This window comes from Talpa occidentalis, unplaced genomic scaffold (genome assembly GCF_014898055.3).
Source record: "Talpa occidentalis isolate TD23 unplaced genomic scaffold, MPIMG_talOcc4v2.1 talOcc4.15, whole genome shotgun sequence".
Classification (NCBI taxonomy): domain Eukaryota; kingdom Metazoa; phylum Chordata; class Mammalia; order Eulipotyphla; family Talpidae; genus Talpa; species Talpa occidentalis.
The window spans coordinates 85815079-85833329 of NW_023601543.1; the positions used below are offsets into that span (position 1 = coordinate 85815079).

The window sequence follows — 18251 nt, forward strand, 5'->3', positions numbered from 1 at the left end:
TGCAGCTTGCTTTCCCGGCTCCTGCAGCAATACGTCACTAGAGACCATCAAGAGGTCAGCGTGGCATGTTAAGGTTTTTTTCTGTCTTTCCTAGAACAAGACAACATTGAGGTTTTCTTTTGATTTCTTTAAAATTACTCCAGCCCTTTCCATGAACTGTCTGGAGCGGGATCCGTGCCGGCAGGAGCCACCCAAGAGTGTGGTGCCAGGGGCAGGGACCGAGGCGGCTCTGCTGCCCTCACTGGTCACAACTCCCAACTCAGCACGTCCCAGCTCCCAGCTCTGCATACTCCTGGAGCGCCAGCCTGGAGAAGCCGCAGCAGCCGCAGTGATAACGAGCGCTGTTCAAACAATTTCTGCCTAAAATGTTCACAGTCGGGGCTTTTCGGGAATTTGCTCCTTTATAGTTATTCTGCCCGGTAGGTCCTCCCAGTCATATATTTTTTAAGATGTATTTATTTATGCATACAAGAACTGGGGTACAGGCCAGAGGTGTGGGGAGTGAAAGGATTCACCAGAGCGGGGAGCAGAACAAGCGGATCCACTGAAACACACTGCTGAGGGGAGCAGCGGGTGAGACAGGAGAGGTCTGCTGCGCCCTGTGGGTCAGCCCCCTGGCCTGCCAGGGATCGACCTCATGCTATAATGGCCATCGATAGCTTCACAGTGCTGAGACTTAACCCCTTGCGCCACCAGGGAGGCCCAACGACATTGCATTTTTAAAGACTGTCATTACGCAGCCAGCAGAAGAGCAAAGGGTGTTTACTCATAAAGGGGATTGTTCATCAGTAAATTTCCTGAGCAGCAAATCTCCACCATTGTCCTTTTTCACATCCCCATCATAGACACCCTTAGCGGTGACGAAAGTGCCCCATTTACGGGTGTGGTTCTGGGCCCCGAGCCCCACTGGCTTTAAGAGTTACGCCTGGGCCCCCTGGTGGCGCAAGGGTTAAGCACCACACTATGGAGCAATCCGCAGCCTCTGCAGCACGAGTTCGAGTTCATCCCCAGCCGGCCAGGGAGCAACCCACATAGCGAGGCAGACCTCTCCTGTCTCCTGTCTCGCCCGCTGCTCCCCTCAGCAGTGTATTTCTGTCCATCTGCCTGTTCTGTTCCCCGCTCTGTCTCTGGTGAATCCTCTAACCGACCCCCCCCCCCACGCATCTCTGGCTTGTACCCTAGCTCTTGTATGCAGAAATAAATAAATCTTTAAAAATAAAAAATTAAATTAAATTTAAAAAAAGAGTTACACCTAATTTGCAAAGACAAGAGTTGTGTCATTTGGGAAGCAACAGAACACAATGCTGAAGCCAACCCCTGCGGTCAGCCCTGACTTTCCAGCTCCGTGACCTCGGGCCAGTGGCTCAACCTCTCACTTCCATTTCCTCAATGTTCACTGAGGCTTTGTCCCCGTCTCACAGGCAGATGGTGAGGCATAAATAACTTAATAGATGTCACTGCCTGGAACTGTCCTTGGCACCCAAGTGCTACCTATTCGCCCTTACTGCTGGCACAAAAGGAATTCAGACCCCACTCACCTCAGGTATACCTGAGCCACAGGCGTAGGGCGCAAACACCCGCACCAGGGAGACAGCCAGAAAGGCGAACAGCAAGGCCCACAGGATGTACATCAGGTAATTGACAATGTAGGCGCTGGCACCCTATGCGACAGAGCAAAAAGGACAATGTGAGCCATCGCATTGAGCCCTGACCCCTGGCCCCCCCCGCCCCCCCCACTGGGAGCCCAGAAGCTTCTCTCCAGTCCTGAGCCAGCGAACGGGGCCTGGTGTTGGCTTATCAGCTGTTGCCATCAGTGCCAGCAGCTCCATCTGCACAGACCTGCCACCGGGTGAAACTGATGGAGGACAGGAATAGACCCAAAAAAAACTAAAAAGGAGGCGCCACAAGACCAGAAACCTGGCTCACACCAGGAGGGGGGGTAGAAGAGATTAGCATAACCATCGACACAGTTGCAGAAACTAGTATCCTTAGGCGCAGACTATAGATATAGAGATGGAGCCCATTGTAGAACCCCCGTCCCTTTCAGATTCTACAGTTACCCAAAATTAGCAACCAACTGGCGCCTCACAGAGATGAGCCCCTCCCCACCAAAAAGAGCCCATAAAACCTAATGCCGCCGCCAGAGGGGTCGCTCTTCCTGCCCGCAGGTGTCCACGCAGGTGCACTTCACTCTTCTGTCCCTTTGCCTAATCAACCTGCCCTTTCAATGTAATGCCCGCCTCTGTCTCGGGGAGAAACTCGCCGCGTGCCGCTGAAAGGGGCGCTCCGGGGACACCGTTCCCAGAGTGAGCCCAAGGACCCTGCACTGACTCCAGCCCCATCAAACCCACGCAGCATGGAGAGGGGGAAGGCGACTCGGCTTTAATCGCCACTTGCAGTAGAGCTAAGGAGGGGTGTGACGCGGGAACGGGACCCCAGAAGGCCTCTCTCTTCTAGTCTGCGAGGTCGGCCTCCTCCAGCCTTCCTCAGGGCCGCAGCTATGCCGCAGCAAGCAACTGCGCTGCCAGGGACTAGGTGGGGGACTGAGCTCTAGGTGCTGCTACTCAAATCCAGTCCCAAGATGGGCAGCCTGGACATCACTCGGGCGCGGGGTGGAAATGCAGGCGCTCGGGCCCAGCACTGGGGAAACAGGCACTCAGGAGACAGCCCAGCAAAATGAGTCACCAAGTCCCCAGGGATCCTGAGGCCAGCTGACATTTCAGAGACACTCCCAGAGGGACAAGCATTCCCTGCCCCCTTCAGCATCATGCAGCCAGCCGCTTCCTCCAAAGTGTCTGACGTGGGGAGATGCTCTTCGAGCTGAACGCGCCACCCAGGGCCTCTGAGACTGGGGACCAGGCCCGCCATGTCTCCAGGCCCCAACTGCTTGCCACCATCTGGTTTGCTCAAGGGAGGGGAAGGAAAGTGAGGTCACCTGCAAGCCAGACCCTGGACGCAGCCGCACATGGGCCTATTAAATGCAAACTCGCGTTCCGAAAGACTAAGGGCGCTGGCCTTTGCGATCGCGTGTATTCACACCGGATGCAGTGAGAAATCGGGCTGAAGAATGTATTTCACCCACTTGGAAATGTGTTGTTTCAAGACCAAAAATAACTTCTCACTCTCGCTAACAGTAATTCTTTGAATCAAAGTATGCATCTCAGAAACAGTTGAGAAGATGGACGGCTATCTCCCCAAAAACATTCTGTAAGTAGGAGAGAAATTAAACATGGCGGCCAGCCAATTCTGCCTGCCTGGTCCCATCAACCCGAGGAGAGCGTTTATTTTTGGAGTTAATGGAGAGCACTGAGAACGTGTGAGATTTCAAGATCGCTGTCTACTTCTGAGATTTGAAGGAATTCATTTTCAGTTCCACCAAGGAAGAGATTTAGCAGAACGGCAACGTGCATTCCAAATGTCTTTAACTGTGGTAAGTTAATCAGGCAAAAAAGTGGGGAGGAGATGTTTAAACAGCTTACATCTATCTTTCCAGAATATTCTAGGTTGAATGGTCCTCACGTTACTCCTAATGTGAATCTTGACAACCACGCTCCCCCACCCCCAAGCTTCTGATCTGTTGGTGACCCATGGTCATTGTGGTGACCACTGAATTTGGTTAAAAAAATTAACCCCTTTCCTGAACTGTGATTTTTACACAGAGCTGCAGTTCTAAGGACTACAAAGGCAAGCACCTAGTCCTCAGTTCACCTCTCCAACCCCTGAGCCCGGGACATCCCCATCTGAGAAGGTCCAGAAACACCCTCTGTGGTGTGCTCCTAAGATGCATTGGAAGATAATAACTTCAACCCCAATGAGACAATTCACACCTGCGAGGACGGTATAATCAAAAGCAGATCACGGCAACTGTTGGTGAGGATGTGGACAAATTGGAACTCTCATACGCTGCTGGTAGAAACATAAAATAGTGCAATCACTATGGAAAACAGTCTGGCAGTTCCTCAAAAGTTTAAACATGGCATTCCTTTATGATCCAAAGATTCCACTCCTAAGAATCTACCTGAGAGAACTGAAAACATACCTCCACACAAAAACTTGTACACAAATGGTCAACGCTACATTGTTTATAATAGCTCAAAAGAGAAACAACCCGTGTTCATCAACTGATGACTGGATAACTAAGTTGTGGTCGATGCATAGAGTGGAATATTATTCAGTCACAAAAAGGAACAAAATACTTATTTATGCTACAACATGGACAAACCTGAAAAACATTAAGCTGAGTGAAAGAAGTCAAACACAAAAGTCCACATTTTTGTATGATCCCATTCATGTGAGATGTGCAGGTGTAAGCAAGTCCATCGAGACAGAAAGTAGATCAGTGATTGCCTAGGGCGGGCCGGTTGGGGAGAAAATGGCGAGGGACTGCTAATGGAGACAAGGCTTTTTTGAAGAGGATGAGAATGTTCTAAAATTAGATTGCAGGGATGGATGGTCTCACAACACTGTGAATGTTCTAGAAATCACTGCATCATGTCTGTACGGGGAGTACACACCGAATGCAATTGCTTTCTTACAAAGGTTGTTATTTAAAAAAAAGATAACATCTTTTCTCCTCAACTAATTAGGTCTAAAAATCAACCCTATTTCTTCAGCACGATCAGCAGATCATTCTAGGTAAGAAAAATAAGGCCAAACACCAGACTTTAAAAAATAGTCATGTGACTGGGAGAACATTTTTGCACACAACACTAATGATAAAGGACTGATCACAAAAATCTGCAAAGAGCTGATGAGACTCAACAACAACAACAAAGAAAATAATCCAGTCAAAAAATGGGCAGAAGAGCTAAAAAGAAATTTCTCTGAAGAGGAAATGCAAATGGCCAACAGGCATATGAAAAAACATTCAACATCACTTGTAACCAGGGAAATGCAAATCAAAACTACCATGAGATACCATCTCACACCAGTGAGAATGGCACATATTAAAAAAACTAGCAACAACAAATGCTGGCGAGGGTGTGGAGAAAAAGGAACTCTCCTGCACTGTTGGTGGGAGTGCACACTGGTCCAACCACTATGGAGAGCTGTGTGGAGATTTCTGGACCTACTAAACATAGAGCTTCCATGTGATCCAGCAATTCCACTCCTAGGTATTTACCCAAAGGACACAGAAACATCCATTCCAAAGAGCACCTGCACCCCTATGTTTACAGCAGCACTGTTGACAATAGCTAAGCTTTGGAAACAGCCCAAATGCCCAAAAATAGATGACTGGATCAAGAAGATGGGGTCCATATACACCATGGAATATTACTCAGCATTCAAACAAGATAAACACATGCAATTTGCAGCAACATGGATGGAGCTGGAAGGGATCATGCTCAGCGAAATAAGCCAGAAAGAAAAAGAAAAATACCGGATGGTCTCACTCATAGCAGGAATCTAGAAAACTTAAATAAGGGACCAGGAAAAAGAATAACTACAAGAAAGTGAAAATCAAAATCAACAAGCAACTATGAACCAGAGACACTCTATGGGGGGTGGGGGGCGGGGAGGAGAGGGATTGGGGTCAAAATAACGGGGTTGCAATTGTATGGGGAATATAAAAATAAAATTTATTAAAAAAAATAAAAAAATTATAGTAAACATTAAAATGAGAATTCTGAACTGTCAAAAAAAAAAAGTCATGTGTGGCTTAATGTGGGGAACACGTTGAGAACTGTGTGGCTAGTTGACGTGGTTGTGCCAACAGCAGAGTACTACTGTGAACCTGGTGGCACCGCCTGCGACCCCCGAGGCCGCAAGGGGTAGACTGCTGAGAACTTGGCGGCGGGGGGGGGGGGGGGGGGGGGGGACATCCACGTGGTGGCGCGTGACTGCTCAGTACCGGTACGCTGTGCCCGCACGGCAGCACGGCAGGGCTGTACAAATGAAGTCTGAACATCAGAGCCAGGAAAGGCCAAAGGCTACGAGTCCACTCACGTGCGTGGACGCTGGCAGGAGCCAGTGCTTGCAGATGAAAGCAGACACAGAAAGCTGGGTGGCAGGGAGTCCCCGAGCCCAAGAGATGGCAGGAGGGCCCAGCCAGGCGCCCACCAGACACCCACCTCCGACTGATTCACCAGCAGCTCCGACCATTTCTGCCACAGAGGACACTTGTCCCTGTCCTCAAAAGTGGTCTCGTTGGAGGTCCAGCAGCACTGCTCGTGGCTGTACCAGAAGGCGGACAGGCAGACCCCCTCCTTCAGGTCGGTCATCCAGTCGACAGCGAGATCGATGACCCCAGCCAAGGTGCCTGAAAGCAGACAAGCCACTCAGAGAAAGCACCGGGCAGATGCTAGGACGAGCGTGGGTCAGCGCGGAAGGCCACACGCCAGAGGGGGAGGAGAGCCCCACCCCACTGCACCCACACAGGAAGCTCCCGCTGGGAAACCTGAGGCCCCCTGAGCCCTGACAGTGCGGGCAAGGCTGTGCCCAGTCCAGGGAGATGCAGATGCCAATGACCTGCCATCCTCGGTGGCTTAAGTCAGGCAGGACAGAGACGCGGGTCTTTCCTGACCACAAGCCATGGCAGCTTTCGGAATTCATGTCTTGCGAACTTTAGAACTAAGATGCACACACGGAAATAACATGGCCCCTCGGTGGGTGCTGCGCTGGGATGCTGGGAACACACACGCTGGTATTTCTCAGAGAAACGTGACAATTCTGCGAAAATGGAGGCACAACAACAGCCACTAGCAACCGAAGTTGGAGAAAACTCACTTATTAGAACTTTCTGGATTTTTTAAATTACAAATAAGGGATTATAGGTCTATGTCAGTAAATAATGAAAGGCTGATATAAGTGGAATGATAAAATAGAGTGGGCTGTGGGTCACAGAAGGCTACCTTGGGCCTCTGTCTAGAACAGTCTTTTGTAGTCTCTTATTAGGTAGGGAATATACTTTCAAGTTACTTAATTTTTCTAAGTGTTACTGGATCTGTATTCCAATCTCAATTCCTCACCTGCATCAACACCTAAGCCATCCCACCTACCTGCATGAGGGTTCCCTGATCCCTGATCCCCTGTTCCATCAGAAGTCACCCACTGTTTGGGGGAGAAATGGTTACACCCTCAAACAGCCGGCTCCTCATGTCTCAGAGCACGCCCCTCATCAGGCTTTCTTCTCTGCATCATCTCAGGCAGTATTGTCCTCCCCCAAACCAGCACATGCCTATTACCTTCCAGATGCCAGCATCTTCATCACCTCCTTCAGGAAGCCTTCCCTGATTTCCTAAGTCTGCAGTAGGTGTCCTTGCCAGTCCTTGCCTGATCACCATACCTGTCACATCCTGCTATCGAGACTAGTTACCCATGTATGAATATGTGTGTCCTGTTGTCTGAATGAATGTATGAATATGTGTGTCCTGTTGTCTGGTTTGCATGCCAGGAGAAGTCAGGTTGGATGTCCAGGCCCTCTGCCACTCAGTGGGTGAGAACCATGTGCCTTGCCCACTGTTGGCTCAGTTTGTGGGCAGACAGTGGGAGCTGCACACCCGTGCTGAATACACGAGTACAGTGAAGGAATGAAACCCAGAACACTCAGGGCCAGCCAGTCATCCTGTTTACCGGGCACCTACTTCCCATGCGCCAACCCCGCGCCACGCCCTGGGGTCACGGAGTGCACAAAACAGACTCGGTCCCGTCTTCAGGAAATCACACCTCGAGGGGGGAAAGACTCCAGACAAAATAAGTACATTAGAAGGTGCTAAGTGCTAAAGAAAAAAATACACGTGCTACAACTGCGCAGCCGCAGCGGAAACAGTCTGGCAGCGCCTCAAAAAGTTAAAAGTCACCAGCAGAGCAGCAGAGCAGCAATTGCTCTCCGTGGGATACGCCCCAGGGAAACGAAAACCTCCGTCCACGTGGGCAAAGACTTGTCACAGCAGCCCCATTCACAAGAGCCCACGAGGGCGACAGACGCGTGCCCCCGCTTGCCGAGTGGAGAGACAAAGCGCCGACCGGCCCTCCGCGGCATGGCCACACCGCAGAGCGGATCCACCTGGAAAACGTTCTGAGCCAAAGAAGCGAATCACAAGCGATCACATGTTGCAATCACATACTCTGCCATTCCACTGGTACGAAATGTCCAGACCAGGCAGATCCGGAGGGACAGAAGGTGGATTCGTGGGTGCCCGGGGCAGGGAGGAAACTGGGGCTCGACAGCCAACATCTCTGGGACAAATGTAAATGCTCTAAAACTGAGAAAAGAACAGCTACACACATCTGAGCACGTTAGAACCCCTGAGTGGTACACTTTACCCGGGGGAGCTGTATGAAGCCGTGATAGACTGTGGGTGAGGGGGGTGAGGCTCGGAGACGGAGCAATGCAATTTTCATAAAAGGGGGCCAGGGCCTCCCTGGCGGTGCACGGGGTTAAGGCTCAGCACGATGAAGCTGTCCGCAGCCTCTGCAGCACGAGATCCATCCCCGGCCAGGGAGGTGACCCACAGGGCGCAGCAGACCTCTCCTGTCCCCTCTGCTCCCCTCAGTCATCCTGCCTGTTTGACTTTCCACTCTGTCTCTGGTGATTCCTCTCACACTCCCCCTTCTGCACCTCTGGCCTGCACCCCAGTTCTTGTATGCATAGATAAATAAATCTTTAAAAAAAAAAAAAAGAATGAGAATTTCAAAGATAAAAAAGGGGGAGGGTCAGGGAACAACTCACATGGAAGACGAAAGAAGGTATAGAAGCAGTCCTCCAGACACCCAGGGGCAGAACCCAATGATCACCCCGAATTCCACCCACCTTCATCCCTAAGCCCCGTGTCCCACATTCCATTTCCCTGCCGCCTGCCTCTGAAGGGCGGCTTTCCGCTGCCTTTGGTGGAACAACAGCGACACCCAGTGGTAGCTCCTGAGAACTGCCCTGCAGGGGAGCCGCCGCCTGGGCCTCTTCTCTGGGGAGTTAGAACATAAAGGCCAGCTGCCACCGACGGGGTGACAGGCCAGGCAGTGGGACCCCTGGGTCCTCTCCACCTTCAGCTAGTTGGAACAGGAAAATGGGGTACAGTTTGCGGGGTTTCCCTTCATCTTCAATATCAACCATGCTGTGCGGTCAGGAGACGCTCCCCATTCCAGCCACAAGGGCCCACCTCTACATAGGCCCTACCGCACTGCCAGAGAGGGGGGGCGGGGGTCAGAGCGCCCAGGTTCACACAGTTACACTCTGGGACGAACGCTCTGCACCCCACTCACCTAAGGATGCAAGAACATGTTAAGCGACACAGGACTCCACACTTGCAGCTGTGGCCGTGGGCCCGCCCTTCTCCCTGGCTCTCTCCCCTGGCTGCACTGAGGGGGCTTTACTCAGTGCTGGGGCGCCATCTCCAGGGGTGCTATTTAACTGAAGCCCAGGCAGCAGTATTTTTCTTAATGCCCCAGGAGAGTCTCCCTGAAAGAGGTGGTGGAATCAGGCCGAGCGTGAAGCCAACTGGCCAACACCAGATCTGCTAAAGCTATAGCCTGACCAGGCTCTTGGGCTAGTCCCTAAATCCACGCGGACTGTTGACTCTGGCAAGACGCCAGAACATCTACTCTGGGTTTTCATTTCCCGCTTCTTTCTCTTTCCCAGGAGCCAAGAATAACGATCTGGAGTACGGCTTTACAAATCTATTCTAAATAAAGACCTCAAAATTCACAGTTCCGCCGCCTGCAGATGTCTTCGTAGAAGCAGTCTAGCCGGTTGGTGGCCAAGCGCCGTAGACATCCGAGAAGTCCCCCTTCCGACACGGCCGCCTCACCTGCTGCGGGAGCCCCGGGGAGGAGGGCCAATGGGCGGACAGCCACGGCCGCAAGAACTCCCCGGGACCCGTGCCTGGCAGAGGGAGCCTCTCTCTGGCCCCCAAGACCCCCTAGGATCGTGTATGGAGTAAAGGCGAGGGCGCCCACCAGGGAGCCCCTCCAGAATCACAGCTCTTCCTAGGCCGCAGTGTTCTCTCTGGGCGCATTCCCCGGTCTCTGCCCGCGCCGGTCATTCCCTACCAACTCTGCGGTGACTGGAGGCCGGGGCGGCGTGCGGGGACACCAAGCATGCTCGATTTTTATCAGTCTTAGACATTAACCCCCACAGCCTCCTGGAAGGAAATAAGGCTCGGGAAACAATCTCCAAGGAGAGGTGGTGTGCCTGATACCATGTTCTTCCCTCCAGGTATTCGTCCATCCGCTCTGGAAACATCTACTGCTCACAGGCGTGGGGCTGGGATAACTGCGAAGGCCCGGAGGCCCTGCAGATCCGAACAAAGTAGGGACAAAGGGGCCTCCCTGGCCCTCTGGACACACAGGGCTCTCGAGCGCTCTTGGAGCATCTGAGGATGTTCACGCTTCGGTCCGGGACGGCCAGGACGCGTGAAGGCCAGTCTCATGGTGTTTTACTATTCGAGATCAAACTTTCCCCACACCCTGCTGCCATCTACGTAGCCGAGTACCACAGATCATAAAATGTGTGTTTTCAATAAAACCCAGCATGGCCATAAACCCTCGCGCTGCCTGGCCCGGCCCGGCGCTGCAACGACGCTCGCAGGCGAGAACCCTGGGCCCGCGCCCGGCCTCCCTCACCGGTGCTAGGTTTTATGTCCAAAGGAGGTCATGCCTTTGCCTCGATAATTCCAGTAACACATTCCTCGCACGGGGGGAAAGAGAAACACCCTGCAATCAGACGCTTCCCCAAGAGCTGGCGCTGGGACTTCGGCCACGTACCCGCCAGCAGGCCGATGAGCAGCATCACCACCCATCCCGACCAGGCGTCCAGCAGGCTCTTGATGAACTCCCATATGGACTCCTTGCTCTTGCTGGTGATCTGGAAACGAAGCAAGGACAAGCGGTTGACTGGGTACATTCCCAGCCCACACTTCCGTCCGCGCCACACTCCCCCTGGGAAACAGCAGGAGCGAGGAGAGGACTGCAGCGACAGCCACTCAACCCCACGTCCGTTCGTCCCGCGGGGCCCGCCACCACGGTAGAGCGGGCGGTCTTGCGCGCAGAGCCACACCAATGCCACAAACCCTCCGAAGACTCCCAATCCAGGAAAATGCCCTTAATCACAAAAAATTCCTAAGTGTGATTTGAGCTTCGATTATTTAAAAGCCCCCCGAAGGGAGACGGTCGGTGTGGGGTCGCCATTTTGAATATGGATGACTCTTTCCACTTACATCGTACGGTGTGTTCACGAAAGAACCTCTCCGAACTCCTCATTCCCTTCTTGTGTTTCCAAGGCTCAATTTTCCCAGCAAGATCATGGGATTCGCTAGCACGGGCGGTGCTCACCGCGCAGACGGGTGTGCGTGAACCAGGCAGGGAGCTCACCTCACCGCCCTGTTACCCGAACCCACCTCCGCCGAGACCACCCCTGGCGAGTGAAGGCTGCCCCTCTGCCCATCCTTCCGTGCCGAGCCCGGAGGCTGCTTCCACCCCTTGATCTGCCTGCTTCTGTGTCCGCCCCCGCCACCTCCCCATCGTGCCCGCGGGACCTCGGCAGGGCCCCGGGTCCTGGGTCTCCTCACTTCTCCCTCCACACACCAGGCCCCGTGGCCACGTCTCAAGCTTCAGCACCCATTCCAGCGCTGACCCTGCTCTTGAGCGTGCTCCACCTGCGACCACCCGCCCCCAGCCGCGGGCCAGGCAAGCGTCTCAAAGGCACAGCGGCTGAAACAGAACTCGCTGGGCCTGTTCCTGAAATCAGCGGCTCCCCCGTCTGCCCTCCTGGCGGTCACCGGCCCCTCCTGACCACGCAACTCCCCGGCCCGTGAGTGGCTCTTTACAGAAGCCCTGGCCCTGCTCATCTCTCTCCACCTGCACTTCCTGCCTCGTGAGGCCTTTGAGCTCTCTCCCGACCAAACCAAGCTTCCCGCCCCCGCAGCGCACCTCTCTTATACCCAGAGCCCCCGAGACAAAAGACAAACGTCCCTTCCTGGCTGCTTGGCCATTCCCAGGGTGGCCCAGAGCCCGTGCGACCAGACTCCTCGGACTCCTCCCCCTTCTTGAATCTTCCAGCGGCCCCAGAGCACTGCAGTCCACCCAAATGGGCCCTGGTCGCTCACATCTCTGTGACTCGAAGGGGGCCACCCGGACTGTACACTCCTTTCCCCATTCTCTTCCTAGTCAACTCTCAGTCAGCCTTCAAGAACCAAATGAAGGGCTGCCCTCTTCTGGAAAACTCTTCCCTCACCGCCCCTCTTCAGTACTCGACACCCAAGTTATCGGGTCCATGCACTGAATGCCAACCTGCTGCCAGGCGCTTGGGCACACACCCCCCCCAATCCATCTCCAGGGAATTGCCTCCATCCTGACAGACAAGACAGGGCCCCAGAAACGGCACCACGGCAGGGGCCTAGCCCAAGGGGCTGTGCTCCAGGTGGGTCTTCTTCCTGGGTCCTCTCCTCCCACCATCCCGCCCGACAGCACGCAGCCTCCCACCAAAGCACCTGTCTCTCTCTCTCTCTCTGCGCCCGGCCCCCATGTGCCACGTGGCCCCCGCCCGGCTCGATGCTGCTCATGAAGGGCGGCCTGAGCTGTTTGGAGGGGTCCCCTCAACGTGTCTTTTACACCCGGCCCCCACCTTTCTGTGTCTGTCGGTGTCCCGGGACTTCTCCCGCAGCCAGTCGATGGTGTGGAAGTCTTCGTAGGTGCCCACGTCGGGGAAAGGCTCGTCGAGGAAATCCATCAGGTTTCCGGAGCCACTCATCGCGGGGGCATTGACCATGCTACTCACACCTGCGAGAGGAAGCTGCGGTTAGGAATGTGGCCGGACGTCGGCCCGCGCCTGGCAGAAGCTGCCCGCGTGCTGTTTCCTGGCCTGAGAGCGAACTGCCTTGCTCGCGAGGCACACGGCAGCCTTGTCAGTCCAGGCTGCTGCAACATGGCGCCACAGATGGGGGCTTGCCCTCGAAACCAGGTGATGTGTCGCTCAGTGGATACGTGGCCACAGGATCACGGGAGGTAACCCATTTCTTCTCCCAGTCCTGGAGGCCGGGAAGTCCCAGATCAAGGGGCGGGCAGATTCGGGGTCTGCTTTCTGGTTCAGACACAGGTCTTCCCGCTGCGTCCTCACATGACAGAAGGCCCCAGGGAGCATTTGTCCCCCCCCCCCCCGAGGGACCTGCCCTCACCACCTAAGCACCTCCCAAAGGCCCCAGCTTCGGAGAACATTGGGTTGGGCACCAGGTTTCGACAGATGACATCGGACAGACACAGAGGCTCTGCCTACAGCACGGCCGACTCACCTCACTGCAGGAGCTGGTTCCCTAAGGCCACCAGTGAGCAGGCACTGAAGCTCTGCCCTGAGGAGAAATACTGGGTTCGGTTCCCATGAGCCTTTGGGGCCAACACTTCCATCAAGCAATCAAAACACTCACTCACCAGGGGCACCAGCAGCAGTGAAAAGGCCGCAAGACCAGCCAAGTGGCGGGGCACCCTGGGCACGGGGGACAGCCGGCCACATGAGCTCTGCCACGGTCTGAGTGCTGGTGTCCCCCGAGGTCAGATGGCTAAAATCCTCCCCTGCCAGGTATTAGGAAGCGCGGCCTTTAAGAGGTGGTGCGGTTGGGAAGGGGATTAATGCCCTTATAAAAGGGACCACGGAGCACATCTTCAAGCAGGAAAAGGGCCTTTATCCGACCAAGCCAGCACCCTGATCTCGGCTGTCCAGCCTGAGAAAATTAGACGGCATACAGAAGGCTCCCAGGACAGCATCTTTCATCAGAGCAGCCCAAGCGGACTAAGTCGGGCCAAGAGCCAGGCCAGGCTGGCGGCACAAGGCCCAACACAAAGCTCCGGGGCAAGCGCTTGCTTGATTGTTCTTAACAGTCAAGAAAGCTGCTGCTGCAGGGGCGGTTCCCACCAGAGGGATGCTTCCTTCCTGTCCACGAGACAATTCCTCTCCCACCCACCCCCTTTTCTGGAAAACCACTGCAAATAAACCAAGACCATGTCCATCGTCGACCCCTTCAGAGCCCGGGTTCCAGATCACAGAAGAGCTCATTTGAGATGGAGAAAAATGCTTCGCAGAGGGACCAATGCTCACCACCAGTTAGCAGAAAAAATAATATGCGCTTCCAAGACAAGAGGTTGGAATAAGCGCTAAATAACAATTACTTTGGCAAAGAGCATGGAAATTTGAGTTCTAGGATGAGGACCACAAAAGTGCTGGAATCAACAGCAAAAGAGGTGAAGGGTGCTTATAAAAATATTTAGGTGTAGACTCCTCTCATCACTTTATGTATTTTTATCTCTGGAAGACTCCACCACGGCCTGATGAGACTGCGTTTTAATCAAATTGAAAAGTCGCTATGGGCAAAGCGGGACAATCACCTTACAAGCAATAAAGTGGCCACGGTGATTGATTTATTGACCGTCTGTGCGACTCCACTGCTTTAAAACTTTCAAAGTTTGAGGTTTGAGTCATGCCAAGCTGAAAACAACACCCGCTGACGAGTGCCCAGGGAAGAATCATGTTGCCTAAGTCAGTAGCAACTAGTAAGAAAAGGGAAGGAGTAAAATTCAAAAGCAAAGCGTTCTCATTTCTACAAAAACAAAAGGCCAATAGCCTCAGGGTCTGTGGTGAAGAAAATCTCTGATGGGAAAAGACAGCAGGCTGCTGACCCACCATGGGGCGCCCTTGTGAGAACAACCCACCAGCAGATAGAAGAATCGCAGACTTGACCATTTTATTTAAAAGGAGTTCCTATTACCTGAAATTAGCCAAATCTCTAGTCAAGCAACAACTCCGCTGAAACAAAACGTCACTCTGGAGAACAATTCCATCTTAAAACTTAGATGGAGCACATCGCGGTCATGACAGTTAGACACATAAGCGGCAGAAGCAGGTAAACATGGCCTGATCTGCAGAGGCTTGTGTGTCACGGCTACTAATCTCTTAGCAGATACAAGGCTGGCAAGTATGTGCTTCCATTTCGTGGGTTGTCTTTCCACCCTGCTGTTTTCCTTGCTGTTCAGAAGCTCTTTAATTCGATGCAGTCCTGCTCGTCTAGCTTTGCTTTCTGTTGGCTGTGCTTTTAGTGCTATAGCCAAGAAATCATTACCAAGATCAATGTCAAGAGGTTTCCCCCTTGTTCTCTTCCAGGAGTTTTGCAGTTTCAGGTCTTACATTTAAATCTTTAATTCACTTTGAGTTGATTTTTGTGTATTATGTAAGGCAGGAGTCCAATTTCATTCCCTTGCATGTGGATATCCAGTTTTCCCAACACCATCTGTTGAAGAGACTATCCTTTCCCCACTGTGTATTCTTAGTGCCCGTGTAGAAAACCAGTTGACCTTATAAGCCTGGATTTGCTTCTGGGCTCTCTATTCTGTTCCATTAGTCTGTGTGTCTGCCTTTATGCCACTACCATACTATTTTAATTACTGCAGCTTTATAATATGTTTTGAAACCAGGGTGTGTGAAGCTTTGGGGGTCCTTGATGGTTTGAAATTAGTTTTAGGATTGTCTATTTCTGTCAAAAATGCCATTGGGGGCCTCCCCGGTGGCGCAGCGGTTGAGCGCTGGGTTGCGAGGCTGCCCGCGGCCTCTGCAGCGCCGGTTCGATCCCCGGCTGCTCCCTGGCCACCACAGGAGGGTCCCACATGGCGCGCAGACCTCTCCTGCCGCCCGCTGCTCCCCTCAGCAGTGTACTTCGGTCCTTCTGCCTGCTCTGCTCCCCGCTCTGGCTCTGGTGAATTCTCTCACCCTCCCGCGCTTCTGACTGTACCCAGTGCATGTATAAACAAAAAACAAACAAACAAATAAATAAATAAAGCATGCCTCTATAAAAAAAAAAAAATTAAAAAAAAAAATGCCATTGGGATGTTTACAGGGGTTACATTAAATCTGCAGATCACTTTGGGCGGCAGGGACATGTTAATAACTTAAGCCTTCCCCTCCATGCACGCAGGGTGTCTTTCCATATCTTTGTATCTAATTTCTTTCAACAATGTATTCTACCTTTCAGTGCGCAAGGCCTTTTTCTCCTTGGTTAAATTCATCCCTAAATATTTTACGTTTGAGAAATTTCCTGTTTTCCTTCTGCTATTGACTTCTTGGTGTAGGGACGCCCCGCTAAAGGCCCCCAGGCTGGGTGCTCCGTGCCTGAGGGGTCATTGCACCACACGGTCACCAGAGGGCGCCGGCGAGCAGCCTTCTACCTGGGGCTTCGCGAAGCCTGCAGTGGGTCCCGCAGATCCGGGAAGTGAGGGAGGGCTGCAGCCTCCCCGCTCCCCCCCCACTCCAGCAGGTAACTGCCCCCTCCACCAAGGGAAAGGCAGCCTCATCCGCTCTCCTCTCCGTGGCCTCCTTCAGCCTTAACTCCTGCCTCCGGTCACCAGAGCCACCGACCTCGACAGTACTCGGCTCTGGCTGGGGGCCCAGAAGCTCAGGGTAACTCCCTCTCTGACGGCGGCTGCTCCTGTCCCGCGCAGTGGCTCGTCGTCTACCCCCCTCTCACTCAAACGCTTCCCCAGATGTGCGACAGATGAGTCTTAGGCACAGCGTGGTGACCCGGTCTGGACACATCAGAACATCCACCGCGTGGTTCCGCTTACACGATGTTCGGAAACCGGGAGGCAGAAGCCATTGTGCTTGGGATGGACAAGTCAGTGGTTCGTGCCCAGAACAAAGCACAGAAGCAAACAGAAGTCAGGACTGCGTTTTCTGGGGGTGGGGGATGAGGGGAAGGTGGAAGCGGGTGATGGAGAAGGGGCCCAAGACGCCAGCAGGGTGACAACCCACCGAGCCGGACACGGAGGCACTGTGTGCTGTGGCACCTCTGTCATCTTTTGCACATTTAAGACACGTTTCAAAGTAAGCCCTGCCCACCAGCAGCTTCTCGGGCACAGTGTGCACCTGTGGCTTTGGCCCAGGTGCCATTGATGCCTTTTCCTGGCACCAGTGGTGTCTCTCAACCCACCCAGAGCGAGGCTCTGCAGTGGGCCGCCACATGGGAAGCAACCACAGAAAAATGGGGCTTCCGAAGGGCAAGAGGAAGGCAGCCACAGCCTGGGCTCTCACCCAGAGGCCAGGCCAGCTCCTCCCAGAAACTCTGGTCCTACCAGTTGTCTTAGTTATCCACTGCGTGGAACAAAGCAGCCCAGAACTGAGCCGCTGAAACAAGACACAGTATCTGTCACGGCAACGCGAGGCCTTGAGAGCAGCTTGCTTGGGTTCCTCTGGCTCCAGGTCTGTCCGCAGCAGGCGGCAGGGTGGCGGCATCTGAGGGCTGCGTGGGACAGGAGGACCCCTTCCAAAGTGGCTCCCGCACATGGCTGGAACACGGCTGGCAATGGGTGCCGGCTGATGGGGGAGGCCTCGGGCCTGCCCCATCCTGGCAGGGAGGAAGAACTGCTTGAGTGACCTCAGGTCATGGCAGGCGGCTTCCTCCAGAGCAGGTGGAGCGAGGAGGAGGAGCGAGGCGCCAGTCTCCCACAGCCTGGTCTTGGAATCACACACCACCGCCTCCACCCTTGGGGCACAGGTCACCCCAGCATTCGGTGTGGGAGGCAGCTCAACTCGGGCCTGAAGACCCGCAGCCAGGGCAGCAAGCCCATGTAGGAGGCTGGCCACCACGCCAGCTAGAACCTTCCACCCCACCCCCACTGCCTCTTCCCACTTTGTGTGAAATCCCAGCAATTTCAAATGCATTTGAGATCATGGAGTCTCACCTCTGAAAGTGCAGGCGGTGAGGGTGGTGAGGAGTCTTGAGGCCTCCGCCCCTTCTAGCTAAGGCCCCACCCATAAGCTGGGCTCCCCGAAGGGAAGAAGACTGAGAGGCACTGAGACTGGGGGAGCCCCCTGGTGGCCCTGAGAGGGTCTCAGAGAGGGGCGCTCAGAGTAGAGAAAGAGATGAGATGAGAAACTTGGCCAGTTTCAAAACACTGTCTGAAACCAGCACCTGGCACTGATGGGGAGGGACACTCTCTTCTCCTTCCTCCCGGGTCACCCCCAGCCCCCACCCACCCTGACACTGCCTGTGCTGTCAGGCGTGCCTCCCTCCACCACGGCCTGGTTCCTCGGCTCCCCGCCATGCTGCCATCTGTCCCAGTTTGGAACATAGCCTGCGTGCTGGCACGGGGCTGAGACCAACCGCACATGGCCCGGGTGACAATGGACGCAAGTGTTCACACATCCCCGCCCCGGGGGCCGTCCCGGCACCAAGGACTTAGAATGTCCAGAGACTCCTTCTCAGGATAAGAGCGGCAACCCCAACTTTGCACAGGGCTCATGGGGTGCCAGGCACCATTCTAAGCACATGTTTAGTCGC

At 54.0% G+C, this 18251-nt stretch overlaps 1 protein-coding gene across 2 annotated transcripts in view; it reads right to left on the bottom strand.

Annotated features, from left to right (window-relative positions):
• The window catches only part of CLCN4 (chloride voltage-gated channel 4), a 45222-nt gene that overhangs the window by 20065 nt on the left and 6906 nt on the right, over positions 1-18251 (bottom strand). For both annotated transcript variants that reach the window (XM_037512726.1, XM_037512727.2), the window contains 4 exons: positions 12560-12714; positions 10702-10801; positions 6072-6259; positions 1539-1661 (listed from right to left, as the gene is read on the bottom strand). In XM_037512726.1, coding sequence (XP_037368623.1) covers positions 1539-1661; positions 6072-6259; positions 10702-10801; positions 12560-12703 — 555 coding nt within the window. In that variant the 5' untranslated portion in view covers positions 12704-12714. The remainder of the gene's footprint in view (positions 1-1538; positions 1662-6071; positions 6260-10701; positions 10802-12559; positions 12715-18251) is intronic.